Raw genomic sequence first — 19,833 nt, forward strand, 5'->3', positions numbered from 1 at the left:
CCATGTCCCACTGCTCCTGAGGTCCTCTCTGCACAAGGTCCTTGCAGGAAGAGCAAGCAGATATGGTTGATCCCACTCCCACCACGCTTGGCCTTGTCCCCTGCGTGTCCCATCCCTTCCCTGAGCACCTGGTGATGCTCCTGCCCAAAATAAGAAGTGGGGGGCTAATATCAGCTTACTTCTATCTCCCTCATTTTTTTTCAGCACCTAATTTATCCATCCAGCCACCTGAATTACACTGCGGTCTGGGCTCTGCTGGACACCCTAAGCCGGGAGCTGCAAGCCCTCATAGAGCATCCCAATGGCACCAAAACCAACCCTGCAGCCACCTGCAAGGAGCTGCTGCTGGCTCATCCCAGCCTGCCTGACGGTACTGGGGTGCACATGGGATCCCCCCACATTGACTCCTGACCTGGAGAGCCCTCCCCACTCTGGGATGGCTCTCCAGATCCAGGGACAAGGCGGGGGGACAAGCAGCTCTTTGCAGTTAAGAGGGGATGAGGATTTGGTGGATGAGCTCAGCTGGGTTTCACAGACATCCTGTCAGGATGGAGGTTGCAGCCAGGGATGTGCCACAAGCTGAGCTGGGATGGCACCATGTAGCACCCTCCCCGTGCCAAAAACTGGGTGCCAGGAGCTCCCCTCTGCCTCCCCCCAGGGCAATACTACATCGACCCCAACCAGGGCAGCCCCCAGGATGCATTGGTGGCCTTCTGCAACTTCACGGCGGGTGGTGAGACCTGCATAGCCCCCGTCCACAACCAGGTATGGGGTGGCTTTCGTGGGGCAGCTTCAGCCCCGTGTTCCCCCTTGGGGCAGGTGAGGACGAGGGTTTGTAGGGCTGGGAAGGACAGCGTGGCCGTTCCCTTGCCGTGGTGACCGCTGCCAGCACAGGGAGCTGTTGGAGCAGTTTGCAGTGATGATCCTGGTGACGGTGTGTGACCAGGCTATGTGGGCTGGTACGACTGGATCCTTGTTCTGGTGGTACCACCATCCCTGCTGGGACAGCATGACATGGTCCCTGCTCCCCACAGGTCCCTATCAAGGCTTGGCTGAGCACCTACACCTCTAAGAACACCTTTGAGTGGTTCAGCACCCTGCCCGGGGGCTTCCTGGTGAGTGTCCGGCGGGACAGCCAAGAGGACGCGAAGCCCATCTCATGGGGTTCGGGGTTTCCCAGTGTCTGTCCCACTGCGGTGAGTGATGCCTGGGCACAAGGTCCTGCTGGCCATGCATGGTGGGACACTACACCTTCTCTCTCTGCAAGAGAACCCAAACCAAGTGAATCTTGCTCAGTGTTCAATCAGGGGAGCACAGACCCCTCCAAGCCACCCCCGCTACTTCTTTTTGTCTCTGGTTGTCCCTGTAGCTGGAGTACGCAGGGGCCAGCCCGGTGCAGCTCCGCTTCCTCCGCCTGCACAGCCACCGGGCCAGCCAGAAGGTCTCCTACTCCTGCCGACCGGCCCCGCAGCACGGCCAGCCCCAGCCCGAGAAGGAAATCCGCTTCCTGGCCGATTCCCAGGAGCAGAGCTATGCGGCCAGCCTGCAGGGCTGCCTGGTGAGCTTGGCCAGGACCAGACCCTTTGCTCTGCTTGGAAGAGCCCTCCGACATTTGCAGAGCCCCTTGGCACGTGTTTGTATCTCCAGGATTTAGGATAGACCTGGTGTCTGAGGGTTCACAGGGTGGGATGGGGCTGAGGAGCATCTTCTCCGCAGTCCCAAGGAGCTGCCCTAGTCCTGGGGATGGGGCAGGGGATGGAGTGGGCTCCAGGGGACATTGGGGAGGCCACATTGCTGCGGTAGCCATACAAGGCTGGGGATGGAGACCTGGCTCCTGGGGGGTGTTGGGTGGATGAAGTTCAAAGAAGGGAATGAAGCTGGTGAGGGCCTGGAGCACAAGTGTAATGGGAGCAGCTGAAGGACCTGGGGGGTTCAGCTGGAGAACAGGAGCTGAGGGGAGACCTTCTGATCTCTGAACTGCCTGAAAGGAGCTTGGAGCCAGGGGGGGTCGGGCTCTGCTCCCCAGGAACAAGCGCCAGGAGCAGAGGAAACAGCCTCAAGTTGCGCCAGGGGAGGTTGAGGTTGGATGTGGGGAACAATTTCTTCCCCAAAGGGCTGTGGGGCATTGGAACAGGCTGCCCAGGGCAGTGCTGGAGTCACCATCCCTGGAGAGTTGGACAGATGGACATGAGGTTCTCAGGACATGGGGCACTGCCAGGGTTAATGGTTGGACTCAAGGATCTGGAGGGTCTCTTCCGACCAAAGTGGTTCTGTGGAGTAACCAGAGCGGTGCAGGGGACAGTGGGGGCTCCAGAAGGGTTTCAATGCTGCTCAGCTGCCCCCGGTGCTTATTTCAGCTGGACAATGACTCCTCCATCACCGACACCATCTTCCAGTTCAGCACCGAGGAGCTCTCCCTGCTGCCCCTGCGGGACCTGGCCGTCTTCCACAACGGCGACGCCTCCCACCAGTTTGGTTTCACAGTCGGACCAGTTTGCTTCAGCTGAAACCGGTGCCACCCAAACTGAGCCAGCCAGTTCCCTCCCCAGCCAAGAACTGGGGACATGTTTGGAGGCTGGGGGTGGCACAGGGCTTCCTGGAGTTGCCAGTTCTGTTTTCGAGACCCCTGTTTGTAGCTGCATTATGCCACGGACTACACTTCCTTCCGGAGTAGGAGAATATTGTTTACAGAAGTCATTTCTCTATAAATTATATATATTATTGTATATATGAGAGAAGATGCTAATTTAATGACTGATTGAGGGTCATATAATAATGGGGCCCTATCTCCTAAAAAAAAAAAAAAAACAAAAAAAACCCAAAAAACACAACAAAACAAAAATACTCACCAAACCAAAAAAACAACAAGCAGCAGCATGAACACCTCATGAAAAAAAAAAGGCAAAAAAGGCTTGCATGGGGTGAAGGGGAAAGGAAAGGAAAGGAAAGGAAAGGAAAGGAAAGGAAAGGAAAGGAAAGGAAAGGAAAGGAAAGGAAAGGAAAGGAAAGGAAAGGAAAGGAAAGGAAAGGAAAGGAAAGGAAAGGAAAGGAAAGGAAAGGAAAGGAAAGGAAAGGAAAGGGCTTTGGTCAAATGCACAAATGCTTGGAGCTGGCAGTTACACACAAAGCCGCGGGCAGGCTCTGGGGCCATTGCGGGCATCAGCACCGGTTTGCGCTTGGGGAAACTGAGGCAGGGACAGCCCCAGCGCTCCTTGGTGTCATGGGGATGTCACAAGGAGCGAGCAGCTGCGTGCTGGGAAGGGCAGTTCCCTCCGCTCTGTCCCGCCTCTCTCAGCAAAGGGCTGGGGGGGAAAAACAAACCTTTCAAAGCTTCCCCGTTTCGCAGCTGCCGGGTTGCGAAGCCGCGGCGCTGCCCCCCGGGAAAACGGCACAAAGACCCGGAACGCGCTGCGGAGCCTCGGGCGGGTGGGGGGCAAGAGGAAGAGAAGCCCCGGGGAACCCCACTGCCCCTTCCCGGGGGGTGACGCGGAAAGGGGGTGTGGGAGGGGCGGGGACACGGGCAGCCCCGCCTTCCCCCCCCGCACTACAACTCCCGGGGACCCCTGCGCGCGCGTCACGCGCCCGCGCCGGGACGAGCTGAGCGGAGCTCGGTTAGACCGAGTCTGGCTGAGCCGCACCGGGACGGGCCCCGCACCGCCGCCATGCAGGTGAGACGCGCCGAGCCGAGCTGAGCCGAACCGGGGGGGTACTGGGCCGAGGGGGGCGTGATGGGCACAGCTCCAGTGTGAGGCTGGATGCAGCCCGGCTGCTCCCGTAAATCCCCCCTGAAACCCCGCAGCTCCCTGGGGACGAGTTGCGCTATCGCCGTTCACCCTCCGGCACCGCGTCCTGCTGCTGGAGCTTCGGCCCGGTTCCCTTTTCTCCCGGGTTCCCGTTTCTCCCTATGCTTCACCTCGTGTTTCCCTCCCGTGCTGTACCGGGGCTGCGCCAGAGCAGGGTGGGCTGTTTGTGGGTCTGTCTGCTCCTCGCACCCCTGGGCTGCTGTGTCCCCACCACGCCCATCACCCGTGGAGGAGCTGGTGAGGGTGCAAACTTGCAGCAAAACTCGCAGCGTGGCTCAAGTCACAGCGCAGGGCTCAAACCATCCTGCTGGAGCGGGTTTGCCTCATGCTCTGAGCTCAGACGTGGTGTTTAATGCTACCGGGTCTCCCCGATTTGCTGGCACCAGCCCCCCCACAGCAGCATCCCTGCAAGTTCTGGGAGCAGCTCACACCAGCTCCAAGGACCATGCAGCTGTGGGGACACCTCCCCAGGCCACCATGTCCCCAGCGTGGGGCCGCAGGTTGGGCCGGCTGGGACAGTGTCCCACTTGTCATGTTTTTGTGTAGATCATGGGTTGGTGTAATGCAAACCAACAAGCTCATCCCGATGTATGAGACTGGGTGTCCCAGCCAGACCTGAGCAGCGGGTTGGGATGCACCGGGCAGCCTGACATGGCTCCACACAGGCACCGCTGGTTTTCCATTTGCCAGAAAAGAGTAACCCCAAAACTGCAGCAGATTCGGGCGCTAAATGCGCATGTTGTGCACAGGATATTTTTCAGCAGCTTTGTTTGTGCGTGCGAACACCTGCACGGTGCAGAGGAGGAGCTGGGTGCAGCTGAATCACCTGCGTGGGCAGGTGGCTGAGGACAGGACCGCGTCTCTCCCACGAATATCCCAATCCTGTTGCGTTACCCCGGAGCATAATTCCCCTTTTGCAAAGAGCACAGAGATTTTTTAGGACTTACCCAGTTGACCTTTGCAAATGCGTCTCACCCAGAGGGATGCTGTCTCTGGAGAAATCATCGCTGTAGCATCAGGGAAAGGAACAAAGGGCTGTTGACCCAAGAAGCATCATTTTGGCCTCACAGTACCCAAAAACATGTGGTGTTACCCCAGGCTGGGAGACGCGGTGCATTGGGGGATCTTCTGCCTGTCGCTTCTGTTTCCCTGTGGGTAAAATAATGTTACCTCCTTCTTGCACAGCATTGCAGACTTGTGGGTGAAACCTGCAAAGGAGAAATAGCTCCATTTAAAGGCTAATTATCATTAATTTGTTGCCAAAAGAAGCTTGAAAGTTGGAGTCAATTAAGTGTGCTAATGTGTTTTGGGTAAGGAGCAACCAAAGGGTGTAATTAGAGCCCGGCCACAGCTGTGGCGTGGACACCTGGGTATCCAATGGTGTTTCTGGCCGAGGCCAGACCCATCAGCCGCATCTGCTGATGTCAGTAACAGCGGGTAAATGCAGCCAAAACCGGGTTGATGTGAAGGGGAAAAAAAACCCCACAACTAAATTCTATTTTTGGTGGCAAAAATGAGCCGTGGTATCAGTTCTGTAGGTGTGTTTGGTAAAGAAGAGCAATACTTGCTCCTCCTGTTTTACAGTGCTAAGGATCAGGGTTTGATGCCTTCGTAGGTTCTGGCAGTCCCAGGTCAGACAGACAGACAGATAGCACTTGTATTCATGCTCTTCTGCCAGGGAGGCACCCCTGGAGGAGCCTGTTTCGGCTCTGGGTGCTTTGGCCAGTCCTGGTGATGCCGGCAGAGAAATGCGGAGGCTGGCTGGGCTCTGATCTCCAGCTGGTTTCACTTTGGGCTACAGACAGTGGCCACCAGCCTCTGTCCCTCTCCCACGGGCCTTCTCTTCTCAGATTTGGGCTAATGAAGTCCTGGGCTCATCTCTCGTTACCGCGAGGATAAACTCTGGCTTTTTCTCTCCAGCCCAGACACACACAGGAGCTGCTGCTAGAGGTGACGATTGTCCTGCTAGAAGCAAAGGCAAGAGCTAAGCCTGGTCAGCGTGACTGTGATTTTTCAGTCCAAGTTCCTCTTCCCGTTTCAGGAATCAGGGGAAAACCAAATTGTACCATTTTGTAAAACCCCACTAAGCATCGATGTCAGGGCTCCGCCCTTCGGGGCGGTGGGTTCATCTGACCCATCATCCCAAGCCCTAACACTGCCCTTTCCTTCCAGATGACCTTCTATTTCTCGGACACAGCCGTGCTGCTCTTTGATTTCTGGAGCGTCCACACCCCTGCAGGTACACTGCCAGCCCCCGCCTCCCCTAGACACCCCTCTGTCTGTCTGTCTGTCTGTCTGTCCACCACTGACTGTGCTCTCTGCCTGGGGAAAGACTGCAGGGCAGAGAAACAAAGAGCGGCTTTGCATTTCCGCAGGAGCAGTTAGTGATGGGCTGGGAAGGGGAACCAGGGACCACCCACCATTAATGCTGGGCACTTGCTGCATGGGGGGTTCGGGACAGAGCTGTGAGGGCTCCACACACCGCTCACCCCAGAGCTGGGAGAGTGCCTGGTTTGGGCAGAGCATCTCCTACCCCATGAGCTGTTCTGTGCCCTGGGAATGCCCCGGGCAGGAGTCATGGATCATCAAATAGTTGTGGCTGGAAAAGGCCTTTAAGATCATCAAGTCCAACCATAAACCACCCCTGGCACTGCCCCGTGTCCCTGAGAACCTCATGTCCGTCTGTCCAACCCTCCAGGGATGGTGACTCCAGCACTGCCCTGGGCAGCCTGTTCCAGTGCCCCACAGCCCTTTGGGGAAGAAATTGTTCCCCACATCCAATCTCAACCTCCCCTGGCGCAACTTGAGGCTGATCCCCCTGAGGTGACAGCAGTGGGAGGCAGGTGTGGGAATCATCCCCCCGACATCCCTGGCAGCCCCCACAGCCACTCACTGACAGCTCAGCTTCTGTTTTGCTTGTACGCTCTTTCTTTTTTTCAGTTATTTTTCTAGCATCATGTTTTAACTCCCACATTTTTGTGGAGTTAACTCAAAGGTATTTATTTTTTTCAGAGCAACCCGCCACCAAAAGTGCTCCCTAGAAATTTAGAGGGAGGGTTGGGCTAAATACACCATGTCGCTCCAACCCAACCCCTATCCCAGGAGTGATCCCTTCCCTCCACCCTATGGATGTGCCCAAGTGCTCCGTGCCAGGACCCACCACCCCCTCCACTTGCCCCCATGTCCCCCCTCCCGCCATCAGATGACACTGGGCGGTGACACGGGGCAGTGACGGGTTGTTCCTGGCAGGGATGGTGCTCTCAGTGCTGGTGATCCTGCTGCTGTCCGTGCTCTACGAAGCCATCAAGATGGGCAAAGCCGTGTTGCTGCGGCGGGCGCTGCTGGCGCTGCCCCGCAGCCTCAGCCGGGAGTCACTGGTGGAGCCGGAGGAGACGGACACCAACCCCCCCAACCCCCCCGAGGGCAGGTACACAGTGTCCCCTGTGTCCCCTGGGGCTGGCTGTTTGGAGGGGAGAAAGGTTATAAAGGGGCAGCTGGAGAGTGACAGGCTCCCAGGAAGGGGGATGTGTCCAGCTTTGGGAGGTGGCCCTGGGGGCATCCTGGCCCCTCCAGGTATTCTGGGAGGTGTCCAAGGTGTTTTTCTGCTGTTTTAAATGCTCACATTGCCCCAGGAGCCACTGTGGGCACAGCGGGGTCCCCGTGATTCAGGGATGGGTGCAAGCGGCAGCTCAGGCACCCCAGCAAGGCTGACCCAGGTGTTTCCTTCCCAGCACAACCCATTGGAGCCAAGCTGGGGGTTTTTGCTCTTGTATTAAATCCCAGATCATGCCTGAGGCTGCCAACTCCTTAATTATATCCTCCCTGTTCCTTTGGAATGGGATTTCCCCCTGTGCTGCTTTTTGCAGCCCCCATCCCTCTCCCTGCTCCCCAAACCCACCTCTGGCCACTCTGGGATGCTGGGCTGGGGCGGGGGGAAGATGCTGGGCTGCCCCAGTCCCTCACTGATGGGTTTCCCTTCTTCTTCCACAGGTGGTTTCAGTACCACGTTGCCCAGACGCTGTTCCACGTGGTGCAGGTGGTGCTGGGCTACATGGTGATGTTGGCCGTCATGTCCTACAATGCCTGGATCTTCCTGGGGGCCATCGTGGGCTCCACGCTGGGCTATTTCGTGGTGTACCCCCTGCTCGGCCGGGGCTAGGCAGCCCCCCCTGGGACAGTGGGCAATGTGCTCTGCACCTCCTGCTACTTTGTCTGGAATAGCTGCTGTCACTTCTGCTGGGTCTGTCCTTGTTCCCATGCTGTGCGGGACGCAGCAGCCCAGGGACTTGCTGTGGGGACCCTCGGTGCTGGCGCTGGGGAAGGGCAGTCCCATGGCCAGTGCTCTGTCACGCTGCCGCCGTCCTCGGCGGGTGGCTGTCCCCCACAGCTCTCAGGGAGCTTTATCTGGGTGATTCCCCATTGCTGGAGACATCCCAGGCCAGGCTGGATGGGGCTCTGAGCAACCTGAGCTGGTGAAGATGTCCCTGCTCATGGCAGGGGGGGCACTGAATGAGCTGGGAAGGTCCCTTCAACCCATACTAACTATTATTTCCTTTGCCCCCCCACTTTTTTTACGGGGCTCATCCTGGCTGACACATTGGGGACAGGTACCCCTGCCCAGAGCTGCCCTGCACCAAGCCCCTCTTCACACAGTGCCTTCTGGGGATAACGGGGATCCTGCTGCCCCCCCAGGCCCCTTCTCCTGTGCAATGCTTCAGGGATGGGGTTGGAGAAGCCCCCCAGCCATTGGCATGGCCATGCTGAGGAGAAGCTCCTGCTGCGGGTGCCTCTTGCTGCTTCCTCGGGACACCCCTTTTAATAAAATCATCTCAGTCGTTCGGCTCCTGGTGTGTGATGGTGCAGGGTGGTCCTGGGATGTGACACCTCCCAGGTCCCCCAGCCCTACCCCCCTTCAGGAGGTTGGTTCAGGAGTAAGAAGAGTCTCCTCTGGCTTTAAATAAAGCTTTTCCATTTTATTAATTATTATAAGCATATTTTTAAACATTTGTATAACTTTCTTAATAAAATATCCTGGAAGAGACAGGTTTTAAGTTCCCAAAGCAAGGCACTGTGCGGGGGCTCCCCAAGTGGGTTAGGCTGGGCACCCCCCTTCAGAGGCACCTAAAATACAGGCAGGTGTGAGTCTTGACAGTCCCCGGCAGCTCAGGGTCTTTTAGCATCTCTGCATGGGGCTGTGTGAGTCCTGTCCCCCCACCCTGGGTTGCCAGCAAACCACTATTAAAGCCCCAGCTCTTTTCCTGACCATCACTGCAGGTGCCAAAACCTGCAGTGCCCAAGAGCCAGATAAATCGTCTGTGCATGGTGCTGGGGAGCTCTGGAGAGCAAGAGCCAGGGTGGCATGGCCAGCCTGAGCCCAGGGGCTGCCCCGTCCTGCCCAGCAAAGCTGGAGATGTGTGAGTGCTGCCTTCCCCGAAGTTTTGTGCTTTGGACTTAAATAGCTGCTGGAAGACCCCGGGGTGAGGGCGGCCAGCGCGAGCAATGGGTGCTCTGAGCCCAGCCTGGGTGCCATTAGCCCAGCCTGGGTGCTGTGAGCCCAGCTTAGGTGTTCTAAGCCCAGCCTGGGTGCTGTTAGCCCTCTCCTGCTCCAGCTCTTGCCCCATCAGCAGCAGTTTGAGCCACCTGGTATCACTGTATCCCCACCACCCACTATCATGTTTTTCCATCGTTCTCAGTGCCCCTGCTCGCACCGGCATTCCCAGAGCTGTCTGGGTGGGATGGTGGGGGCCAGGCTGCCAGGAACCCCCCCCCAGGGTGGGGCAGGGGACAAGCCACCCAGGGCAGGCAGGACCATCCCACACACCCATCCAGAGCGGGGTGCCAGCCCCCCCTGCCCCCAGCAGCCCCAGGCACTCCTGCTGGGGGGGCAGATAAAGCATGTCTTCAGTAGAACATCAGAAAATAAGGCAGAAGGACAGAACAGAGTGCAGGGGGTGCCCCGTGTCAGGCTGGGGGCCTCCCCCAGTATGACCCAGTAGGACCAGTTGGTTGTGGCCAGCCCTGTGCAGCAACAGGGACCCTCCCCAGCCAGACAATCAGGTCTCGGTGTTTCCCATCCCCTCCCTCTCCATCCCCAGCAGCACAGTGGGTCCTTTTCCCCTACCCCAAACCCCAGCCTCACTGGGGCCAGTCCATGACGGGGGGTGGGCCCATGGCTAGAACTCAGTCTGCACCCCCTCGCTGCTCTCCGTTGTGCCCGTGAGCTGTGGGGAGCTGCAATCGCTGCCAGGTGGGGACACCTCACCCGTCTCCTTGTCACTGGGCTGGTGGCAAGGTGACCCAGTGGATGGTGATGGGGTCTCGGCTGCGAGTATGGGTGATGCTGGTGTGGCATGGGACACCCCGGCCTCTGATGGGACATCAGCTCTGGGTGCAGGTGATGCTGGTGTGGTGTGAGGCACCTCAGCTCCTGAGGGCAAATCAGCTCCGGGTGCAGGGGATGCCTGTGCAGCATGTTGCACCCCAGCCCCTGATGGGACACTGGCTCTAGGTGCAGGTGACGGTGGTGTGGCATGTTGCACGCTGGCTTCTAATGGAACATCAGCTCCAGGCACAGGTGATACTGGTGCAGCGTGCGGCACACTGGCCTCTGATGGGACACCAGCTCTGGGTTTGGGTGATGGCGTGGGTTTGGGTGCAGCGTGTTGCACACTGGCTTCTGATGGGACATCGGCTCTGGGCACAGGTGACGCTGGCATGGGTGATGCTGGTGCAACATGTTGCACCACAGCCTCTGACAGGACGTCTGCTCCGGGTGCAGGCGATGCTGGTGCGGTGCAGTGTACCCCATCCCCTTGGCTGGCTAGACCCTGGGAGGGGACATCACCTGGGACAGCCCCTGCCACTGCCACCTCCTTGGTGGCACGGCTCTCTCGTGTGGCATCGGTACCGTTCGTCAGCTGCTCCTCCACTTCGTCCCCAAGGCTCTCCTTGGCCAGTGCCTCCCGGATCTTCTCCACCCCATCTGGGGAGCTCGGCGGTGCCCCGGGATCCGGCTTGGGGGAGCCAGGCTGCAGCAGCACCTCAGCACCCACCTCATAGGGCAGGACCCCCTCGTCATCTTGGATCACCGACACCACTTGCTTGGCTCTGCGGCGTTTCTCGGTGGCCAGCTCGGCCTCGGGCTGTCCGCCGTGCTCCTCGGCCCAGTCGATGGGGACACCCTCGCCCAGGAGGTGCAGGTTGGGATCGCTGTTGTGCATGACCATGCTGTCGCGATACAGGTTGTGCTTCCGCTGCACGGCCGCCTCCTTCACAGCTGGAGCACCAAGAGAGATGTCAGACAGGCTGCGGGGACGGGGCAGCGCCTGCTGGGCTCGGGCAGTGCTCCCAGTCCTCTGCGTGGTGTGGGGTGCAGCGAGGGGGCTGCAGCTGGGCAGGGGGGGCTCAGCCCTGCCAGTGGGAACAGCGGCTCCTGGTACAGCCCCAGCACTCTGCATGGGGCCATCCCCTCCTTGTACAACCCCCAGCACCCTACCGCATGTCACCCTCTCCTCCTATGGTCCCCAGCACCCTGCACAGGGTCACCCCCTCCTTGTACAACCCCCAGCACCCTACCGCATGTCACCCTCTCCTCCTATGGTCCCCAGCACACTGCACAGGGTCACCCCTCCTCACACAGCTGCCAGCACCCTGAATGGAGTCACCCCCTCTTCCTATGGTCCCCAGCACCCTGAATGGAATCACACCCTCTTCCTATGGTCCCCAGCACCCTACATGGGGTCATCCCTTCTCATATAGCCACCAGCACCCTGCACAGGGTTAGCCCGTCCTCCTGCGTTCTCCAGCACCCATCATAAGCCCTCCAGGTGCTGCTAAGCCCAGGCTCAGCTCACCCTCACTCTACCCAGCACCCACCCCAGGGTGCTGGAGCCCCCCCAAGGTTCAGAGCTCAGCAGGTCTATGCCCCCTGGTGCAGCAGGACCCTACCTTGCATTATGTCCTTCATCACGGACTGCAGCACCACCTCCTCGTACGTGTTCTCCACCAGGATGAAGCTGGCAAAGTCCTCGAAGATCAGCTCCTGAAACTTGGCCAACTCCTGCCGCGGGGGAGAGGCCATTCAGCGCTGGGGGGACGGGGCGGGGGGATGCTGCAGCCTCTCCAAAGGGGTGGTCTTTCTCCCACTACCCCCAAAACTTTACCCTCTTACCCCCTTGCAGGTCGGCGCCAGCTTTTTCAGCAGGAAGGGGATGGTGATCTGCAGCAGGGCCTCCCTGAAGAACTTCTTCCGCACAGTGCTGCTGTCGTAGTCGAATTTCTGCAGAATAAGAGGGCAGCCCTGGGTCAGTAAGGGCTGCAGTTTGTCCCCCCTCCAGCACATTTGCACAAGCAGGTTCCTCTGCTCCTCCCCCCATCTTTCTCTCCAGCTGGTTCTCGGGCTGCCTGAGCCTGGGTAGGAACCACGTCCTGCACCACTGCTGGCAGAAGGGTTTTTGGGCCAGTCCGAACCCTGGGTGGCTTTTATAGAGATGTATGTGGTCAGAGGGACATGGGGTAACGGGCTCAGACTGAATCATAGGAGCTTCCATCTGAACATGAGGAGAAACTTGTTTGCTGGGAGGTGCCAGAGCCTGGCCCAGGCTGCCCAGAGCGGGTGTGGAGTCTCCTTCTCTGAGACATTCAAACCCCCTGGACCCACCTGTGTGATCTGCTCTGTGACCCTGCGTGAGCGGGGGTTGGGCTGGATGATCCCCAGAGGTCCCTGCAACCTGTCTATGATTCTGTGGGGGGACACAGCTCTTCCAAGTGATTTCCCACTCACCCACCCACATCCCAGTAAAATGCATGAAAAATGTCAGCATAAAGAAGTATTTCCCCACAAGACTTCTGTTAAAATCGGTAAGGTCACTTCTGGCCTCTTCCCCAGACTGCTGGCCCTTGGAACAAGGCCACTGAAAGTCACTGAAGCCACCACCCCTCACCTTGAGCACCCTCTCGAGGATGCGCTGGATGGACTTGCAGACGTCGTCTTTGCCCTGCAGCTTCCCCAGGTCCTGATGGAGCAATGTCTCGAATGTGTAGACAGCATCGTCCATTTGCTGTGGGCAGAGGCAGATGGTCACCATGTGGGGGCACCCAGAGAGACCAACCATGGGGGTGGGCAAGGGGCTCTTTGGGGGCACTGCCACACCAAGATGAGCCTCCACACTGATATGGTCCCTGGCAGCCCAGTCTGGCAATGGAGCTGGTGAGGGGCTGGAGCACAAGTGTGATGGGAGCGGCTGAGGGACTTGGGGGGTTCAGCTGGAGAACAGGAGCTGAGGGGAGACCTTCTGATCTCTGAACTGCCTGAAAGGAGCTTGGAGCCAGGGGGGGTCGGGCTCTGCTCCCCAGGAACAAGCGCCAGGAGCAGAGGAAACGGCCTTAAGTTGCGCCAGGGGAGGTTGAGTTGGATGTGGGGAACAATTTCTTCCCCAAAGGGCTGTGGGGCATTGGAACAGGCTGCCCAGGGCAGTGCTGGAGTCACCATCCCTGGAGGGTTGGACAGACGGAGATGAGGTTCTCAGGACATGGGGCAGTGCCAGGGGTGGATGAATGATTGGACTCTATGATCTTGAAGGTCTCTTCCAACCAAAATGATTCTACGATTCTATGACCACACACCTTTAGCTGTCTGCCAATGACATGAAGGTCCCTGAGACAACACAGACATCCTGGCCAAACCCCTATCTGGGTTATCCCCTATCCCCTCTCTGCTCACACTCCCCAGCCCTCTGTGCTCAGCTCAGGGGGACATGGGAGGACCCCAGTCCCCGTCCCACCTGTCTCATGTGGATCTGGGCTCTCTGCTTGAAGACAGACGTGCTGGAGACATCGAACCTCTGCTGAAGGCCCTCCAGTTTCAGCTGGTCCATCTTCTCGTAACATGACTGCATCTTCACGGGGTGGAAGGCCAGGTGGGAAAGCTTCTCCATGTACTGAGGATAAAGTCAAGCTTAGCAGGGCAGGACATGCCACCCCACGTGGCCTTCATCCCCATGTATTTTCTCAGCCTGGAGTGCCCCAGCTTCCTCCACACCAGCAATGCCAGCAGGACCGGTCCTAACACCCATAAGTCAGCAAGAAGCATCACCAGCTCTCACCTCTGCCAGCTTCTCCACGCCACCTTCATTGACGATGTTCATGTTCATGTCTGTCACCTCCTTGAAGAACACCTCCCGCGCCTCGGCAAAGCCCTGGCTTGTGGGGGTCATCAGGGCCTCCAGGATGGAGGAGATGTAGGGCTGGACGTGGTTACGGACGCAGACCTCCGCTTTGGGGAGGATGAATGCTGGGCAGAGAGCGGGGAGAAGCATGGTGAGGCTCCTCCTTCGCCCTTCCAGCTCTTCAGATCAGGTCCTAAACCCACCCTAGGGCCAGGGACCTGGCCCTCTCCCCGAGTCCCACCAGGAGTGGTGTCCCAGACTTGCAAAACAATGCAACTGGTTCTTGCAAGGGGCCCTTGGTCTGTATTGAACCTGGTCCTGCCACATTGCCTTATCCAGAGTATCACTGCCTACCTTGACCCCCACCTCCTGGGACAATGCATCACCCCACAGGGCTGTACCTCGGATCTTGCTGGCCAAGTGCTCCTTCGATGTGATGATCTGGTCCATGTCTGTGCGGATGGTGCTCTCCATCTGGGGCCGCTCCTGCTCGCACTTGGCCGTCACTGCATCGTACTGGGCCTTGGTCTGCTCATACACCATCCTATAGACGGCATCTGAGATCTGGCAAGAGACAAGTGGAGTGGTCAGCATCCTCCCACACCTCCTGCTGCCCCCACTAACCATCTTGTCCAGCATCAAATGCCTTCTGAGCCTTCACCCATGCCCTGACCAGACATCTCCTCGCACCCTGGCACTAGGTTTTCCACACCAGGGTCATCCCAGCTGGGTGAGATGAAGCCCCCATGGTGCAGAAGATACTTCAAAGTGGTGCCTGAGGGGCACAGAGCCAAGTGCTGCTCCAGGCAGGGTTGGGGATGCTGCAAGTCTGGGGATGCTGGTGGTCCAGCAATGCTGGTGGTCCAGGGATGCTGGTGGGCCAGACAGGAGAGCCCCTAACCCCATTTCAAAGCTGTACCCTGCCTGGGGTCTCAGGAACCAACCTCTTGAGTGGGATGGAGCCACTCGCTGAGGCTTCACGCTCACTTTGCAGCCAAAAGCTGTGATTTTGGGGTCAGCGGGAGGCAGAGCCTTCCCCCATCTCCCTCCCTTGGGTTTCCCAGCTCTGCAGCTAAGACCGCAGCTACTGAAAAAGCAGAGTCTGTGCATTTTTAGGCTGCTCCAGCAGCATGTTATGAGCCTGGTGATAATTAACTATCAGCTTTTAAGGTTTTCACAGGCTGTTTTGAAGAGCCCTCTGTCTTTCGCAATGCTCCAGGCTGGATTTAGCCAGTGCTGCTCTAAAAATGGCTCTCGCTAAATATAGCCAGGACGGGCTTTGCTCCAGGGCTGGGCTTCCTCCTGTTTGCTTCCCTGGCCCCAGGGACAGGCAGCACAGGCAGGGACGGGCAGGGCTGCTGCAGGGGGACAACAAGGAACTTTAAGAAGCCACAGCAGAGAATGAGGATGGACTCTTTAGTGGCTGGAGAGGGGGTAATGCGGCGGGTAGTGATCCCAGTGGCAGTGCAGTCCTCAAAGCAGAGGCAGCACAGGGGTGGGGGGGGAGGTGACAATGTCCCCCCCAGCCCCACACCTGGATCCAGGTCCGCTGGCGCTCCGGAGCTTTGCCCTTCAGGCGGGGGCCGATGGTGGTCCGCAGCTCGGGGAGCAGCTCCTCCATCACCAGGTTGCTCAGGACCTGCAAAGGCAGGAGGAGGTTTTGGGGACCTTGCTCAGCCTGTACCCTTCACCCCCCAACCCGAGCTGGGGGGGACAGGTCCTCACCTGGGTTTCATTGCCACACAGCATGTCCCAGGTGCCGTACTGCTCCTTTGCCTGGCGGTACATGCGGATGGCGTCCGTGAAGGCTGGAGCCTCCACTTTGGAGTCCTCAGAGATCCCTGGGGTGGGGACAGGGGGACAAGTAAGAACTGGGAGTGAGGGGCAGCCCCAGCCCACCAGCACGGGGGATCCCCCATGTCCCCCACACCCCTGCAAGGAGTCCAGGGTTGTCACCAGGGGTGGGGGATCCCCTCCTGAGGCCCTGTCTGTAACTGGGTGCGGGGCAGCAGACCTCAGATACACCCATGGCTGGGGGGGTCCCACTCTGTCCACAGACTGACCTGCCCCCCAGAGCCAGACAAAGGGTAGGGAGGTAGAACGGGGGTGCTCAGGGACTTGATGATCACACATGGCATGGCAGCAGCAGGGGCTCAGAAGGTTGGGGGCTTCAGTGACCCCCACCAGCACAGCAGGACGGGACAGGGGGGGCTGGAGGAAGTGGGGGCCCTGCAAGGAATGGTGCAGCTGGGGAGGAAGAGGAAAGTGGCTGAGAGGCGTTGGGATGAGTCAGGTCCCGTCCCTGAGCCTGTGGGAGGGACATTAGGCTGTCCCTGAGATGTCACTGCCATGAGTCACTACAGCCTGGCTCCCGGGGCCACTGGCACGAGGGGGGATCGGGCATACCCCCACCCTCTCGTGGCACCCATCATGGGGAGCGCAGGGTGCTGGGAGCCACGTGCTGCAGGGAGGAGAAGATGGGGACAGTGGGACGCTGCTGGCATATGTCCCACACATGTCTCTGCCTTGTTCCAGGCTGCAGAGGCGCCTGCCAGTTGGAGAGGAACACTCCTGGGGGTGAACTGCCCCAAAACCCCCAATCTCCCTCCTGGAACTCTGCCAGGAGGGAGGTGGGATGGGACCCGCCCTGTGGCAAAGGGTCCCCTGGCACAGCGATGACAGCAGAGGGTCGTGGCATGTCCCCAGACCCCCCAGCAAGCCAGTATCCTGGGGAGCCGCAGCCAGAGGTGGCTTCTCCCCTCCTGGGGTGGTGAGCAGCTCTTTTCCAACACACAGATTTTTCTAAGTTGATTACATTTAACTCCAAGCCTAAGCAGCTTTTCCTAAGGGGCAGCTTAATATACAGGAGGGGAAAAAAAACGCTGAGAAAGTCAAATCTGGCCCTTTCTCAGTGCTCAGGGGGAGCTGGACCAGGGTTGTGCTTCCAGGGACCAGTGCTTCTCCGTCCATGGAGCTCAGTGTCACCTCCCAGGTGGGACAACCTGATATGGGCTTCTGTCCCCTGCCAGAGCCGCTACAGCCAATCCTCATCCTTCAAACCACCCAGGATTCACCCCACAGAAAGCGACCGGGATCAGACCCACCAGAGTCACTTGTCCCTGGCTGAGCAGCACCCCAGGGACACCCAGACAGGGTTGGCTGCACAAAGCCACCGTGCCACCTCACAGGGCAAATTTCATGAATTGGCTGCATTAATGTGAGGCTAATTAAGCACTGATATGAGCTCGCCTTTGTTGGGGATGGGAAGCAACCACCCAAGCCTGGACCCTGTCCTGGAAAGGCTCCCGGGGTGACTGTGTCCCCAACACTGGAGAGTGATGCTACACCTTGACCTTTGCAAAATCCGCCCTGTTCACAGCACAGGATCATCTCCTCTCGCTGAGGGAACAGTGCTGAAGAAGAAATGGGTGTTTGAAAACGCTTTTTGCCCAAAACAACAGCCTGCCTGAAATAAAGGACAAAAGTCAGTGGGGTGGGCACTGCTCTAGCCCCATGTGTCACCATATTGGGCAAAGAGACCATCTTGGAGCAGCCAAGGGCACCCAGGGTCCAGGGAAACCAGGCTGGACACCTCCTGCGTGAGGAACGATGTTGCACGTCCCTCCCCGGTCCTTATAAAAGAGCTGGTGTTACAAAAACACAGTCTGAGAAAGGGAGGTGAAAATTCCCACACTAATCACAACCGGAGGCAGAGACAGAGCCTCTAATTTGGGGAAAAAAAAAAAAAAAAGTTACAATTGCTTGACAACAACAAAAGAGCTTTCATGGGATTTGAAACAGTATCCTGGAGCTTGCAGGAGCAGCGAGGGGCAGAAATGGAGCTCGGGGGGGTGAAAGAACTATCTCACAGAGAAACCCAGGCTGCAGAAATGCAGAAACCCACCAGCACAGACTGTCCTGGGGCCGCTGCCCACCCTGGGAGGGTTTTTTATCACATGTGAGGAGGAGGAGGAGAGGGAGGAGGGGAGGCAATAGCACAGCCCTGGCTGGCAGCAGGGTCATATCTCTCCTTTCTCCTGCAGCAGCACCCGGGTGGGGGACACTAAAGATAAATACGCTGGCTTGTTGTTAGTATGAGAAGTCAATTCCTCTTTTATCAGGAGCTGGTTTTGCTCGCAGTGCCCCGGTTTTGTGGGTCCAGCCAACGAGCAGGGGGGTCCCTGGGTGCTGAACCATGCGTGGCAATGATGGTGCAGCAGCATGCCAGGGCGACGAGGGGCAGGGGGGTCATTGCACCCCTAAAGGAGCCCAAGCTCCTTCAGGACATGCTCATCCTGATGAGCTTGGATACCCCGGGCTCACCAACACTGCATGGATGTGTTTGGTAGCGAGGAGCACCAAAAGGAAGGGAAAGAGCAAAGTTCTCAGATTAAATCTAACATGGGAGGATGGAAACCGTCACCAAAACCCGGGCTCGGGATATAGCTCCGTTCCTCTGCTCCCTAACCAGCAGCTCTGGCAAAATTGGGGCTACATGCAGTGAAAGAAGCACTAAAAAAATAGACAGCATCACCCTTTGCCCACTAAAAGACCCGATTTTGAGCTGGTTTCAGTGCTGGCACCTCCTTCCCCAGGAATCTTCTCGCCATTTGTGGCACTGCTGGGACCTGGGGCTCAGCCCAGGAGCACACGGGCCCCAGCTGAACAGGAAAATCGTGTTTTCCTGCCAGAGTATCGCTGACACGGGAGGCAGGTCCTGCCGCAGCCCCGCACCCCCGGGTCCTCCCGCACCGAGCCCGGGCGGTGCCAGTGGGTGGGGAGCGGGACAGTGGGGCTTGCAGGTTTGATGACTTTAATTACCAAATATTTTCTACCTCAGGGTGGAAAATAGGCACCAGGGTGACTCTCGAGCCAGGCTACATGCTGGTTCCTGCAAATGCTGCCTGCCCTGGAGTTGGCGTCGTGTTCTGTATGGGATGAAGCTGGGCACAGGGATGCACTGGTTGTCTGGAGGCCCCCACAGCCCCCTTGCTCAGGGAGAGGATGAGATGCTTAATGATCTCAAATCTTGGGTTCACTTCTGGGCCTTTCACGACAAGAAAGAGGTGCTGGGGTGAGTTCAGAGAAGGGAATGGAGCTGGTGAGGGGCTGGAGCACAAGTGTGATGGGAGCGGCTGAGGGACCTGGGGGGTTCAGCTGGAGAACAGGAGCTGAGGGGAGACCTTCTGATCTCTGAACTGCCTGAAAGGAGCTTGGAGCCAGGGGGGGTCGGGCTCTGCTCCCCAGGAACAAGCGCCAGGAGCAGAGGAAACGGCCTCAAGTTGTGCCAGGGGAGGTTGAGGTTGGATCTGGGGAACAATTTCTTCCCCAAAGGGCTGTGGGGCATTGGAACAGGCTGCCCAGGGCAGTGCTGGAGTCACCATCCCTGGAGGGTTGGACAGACGGACATGAGGTCCTCAGGACATGAGTTAGTGCCAGGAGTGGGTTATGGTTGGACTTGATGATCTTGAGTGTGTCTTCCAATCAAAATGATTCTGTGATGCTCAACAACTCCAAGTCATTTCTTCCTCTTGAACCCCAAATCATCTCCTTAGGCCCCAAACCCAACCCAGCCACCCCTCTGGAGCAGGAGCATGATGCTCTCCCCACCCTGGAGCCTCCCTGCTTCCCCTCAGCATCACTCACCGTTATTGCAGTGCCGGACACAGTCCTGGAAAACCGCCCGCCACTTCTCCTGCTCCTTGCCCGTCATCACGCAGAAGTAATAGTGCCGGGCATAGGGGTGCCAGAGGATGAGGGGGAAATCTGTGGGGCACTTCAGGATGGGAGATTGGCCCGATTTGGGTGTCACACCTGTGGAGGGGGGAAGGATGCGTTGAGGAGGGAATGGGGTAAGAGGACAG

The 19,833-nt window shown here is 58.2% G+C and overlaps 3 protein-coding genes across 4 annotated transcripts in view; 2 read left to right on the plus strand and 1 right to left on the minus strand.

The window, feature by feature from the left end:
• The window catches only part of LOC309447232 (uncharacterized protein), a gene marked incomplete at its 5' end in the record, with an annotated part of 49,830 nt that extends 47,104 nt beyond the window's left edge, over positions 1-2,726 (plus strand). Inside the window, 5 exons of the mRNA XM_082067635.1 lie at positions 205-370; positions 659-765; positions 1,035-1,115; positions 1,370-1,558; positions 2,358-2,726. Of these exons, the coding sequence (XP_081923761.1) occupies positions 205-370; positions 659-765; positions 1,035-1,115; positions 1,370-1,558; positions 2,358-2,507 (693 nt within the window). The 3' untranslated portion in view covers positions 2,508-2,726. The remainder of the gene's footprint in view (positions 1-204; positions 371-658; positions 766-1,034; positions 1,116-1,369; positions 1,559-2,357) is intronic.
• Positions 2,727-3,182: 456 nt separating this feature from the next.
• SLC31A2 (solute carrier family 31 member 2) lies at positions 3,183-8,786 on the plus strand. 2 transcript variants are annotated; one of them, XM_082067659.1, is made up of 4 exons: positions 3,183-3,668; positions 5,976-6,042; positions 7,053-7,230; positions 7,794-8,786. In XM_082067659.1, the coding sequence occupies exons 1-4, from the start codon at positions 3,663-3,665 to the stop codon at positions 7,960-7,962; spliced, it is 420 nt and encodes a 139-aa protein (XP_081923785.1). In that variant the 5' UTR covers positions 3,183-3,662; the 3' UTR covers positions 7,963-8,786. The 2 variants fall into 2 exon arrangements, with proteins under 2 accessions (XP_081923785.1, XP_081923786.1); XM_082067660.1 differs by lacking the exon at positions 3,183-3,668 and adding an exon at positions 4,786-4,954.
• Positions 8,787-8,924: 138 nt separating this feature from the next.
• NIBAN2 (niban apoptosis regulator 2) overlaps positions 8,925-19,833 on the minus strand; it is a 31,094-nt gene continuing 20,185 nt past the window's right edge. The window contains exons 5-14 of the mRNA XM_082067658.1: positions 19,616-19,783; positions 15,695-15,810; positions 15,504-15,608; positions 14,371-14,533; positions 13,907-14,094; positions 13,586-13,741; positions 12,746-12,862; positions 11,974-12,081; positions 11,751-11,862; positions 8,925-11,079 (exon numbers count right to left, since the gene is read on the minus strand). Coding sequence (XP_081923784.1) covers positions 9,977-11,079; positions 11,751-11,862; positions 11,974-12,081; positions 12,746-12,862; positions 13,586-13,741; positions 13,907-14,094; positions 14,371-14,533; positions 15,504-15,608; positions 15,695-15,810; positions 19,616-19,783 — 2,336 coding nt within the window. The 3' untranslated portion in view covers positions 8,925-9,976. The remainder of the gene's footprint in view (positions 11,080-11,750; positions 11,863-11,973; positions 12,082-12,745; positions 12,863-13,585; positions 13,742-13,906; positions 14,095-14,370; positions 14,534-15,503; positions 15,609-15,694; positions 15,811-19,615; positions 19,784-19,833) is intronic.

Source organism: Streptopelia decaocto (assembly GCF_964273445.1).
Source record: "Streptopelia decaocto genome assembly, chromosome: 17".
In the NCBI taxonomy this organism is placed as follows: domain Eukaryota; kingdom Metazoa; phylum Chordata; class Aves; order Columbiformes; family Columbidae; genus Streptopelia; species Streptopelia decaocto.

What these genes read in the sequence shown, in the direction of transcription:
- SLC31A2 (XM_082067659.1), top strand. An exon ending in GAGCGTCCACACCCCTGCAG is followed by an intron (nt 6,043 to 7,052) that starts GTACACTGCCAG and finishes TGTTCCTGGCAG; the next exon opens with GGATGGTGCTCTCAGTGCTG. An exon ending in CCCAACCCCCCCGAGGGCAG is followed by an intron (nt 7,231 to 7,793) that starts GTACACAGTGTC and finishes CTTCTTCCACAG; the next exon opens with GTGGTTTCAGTACCACGTTG.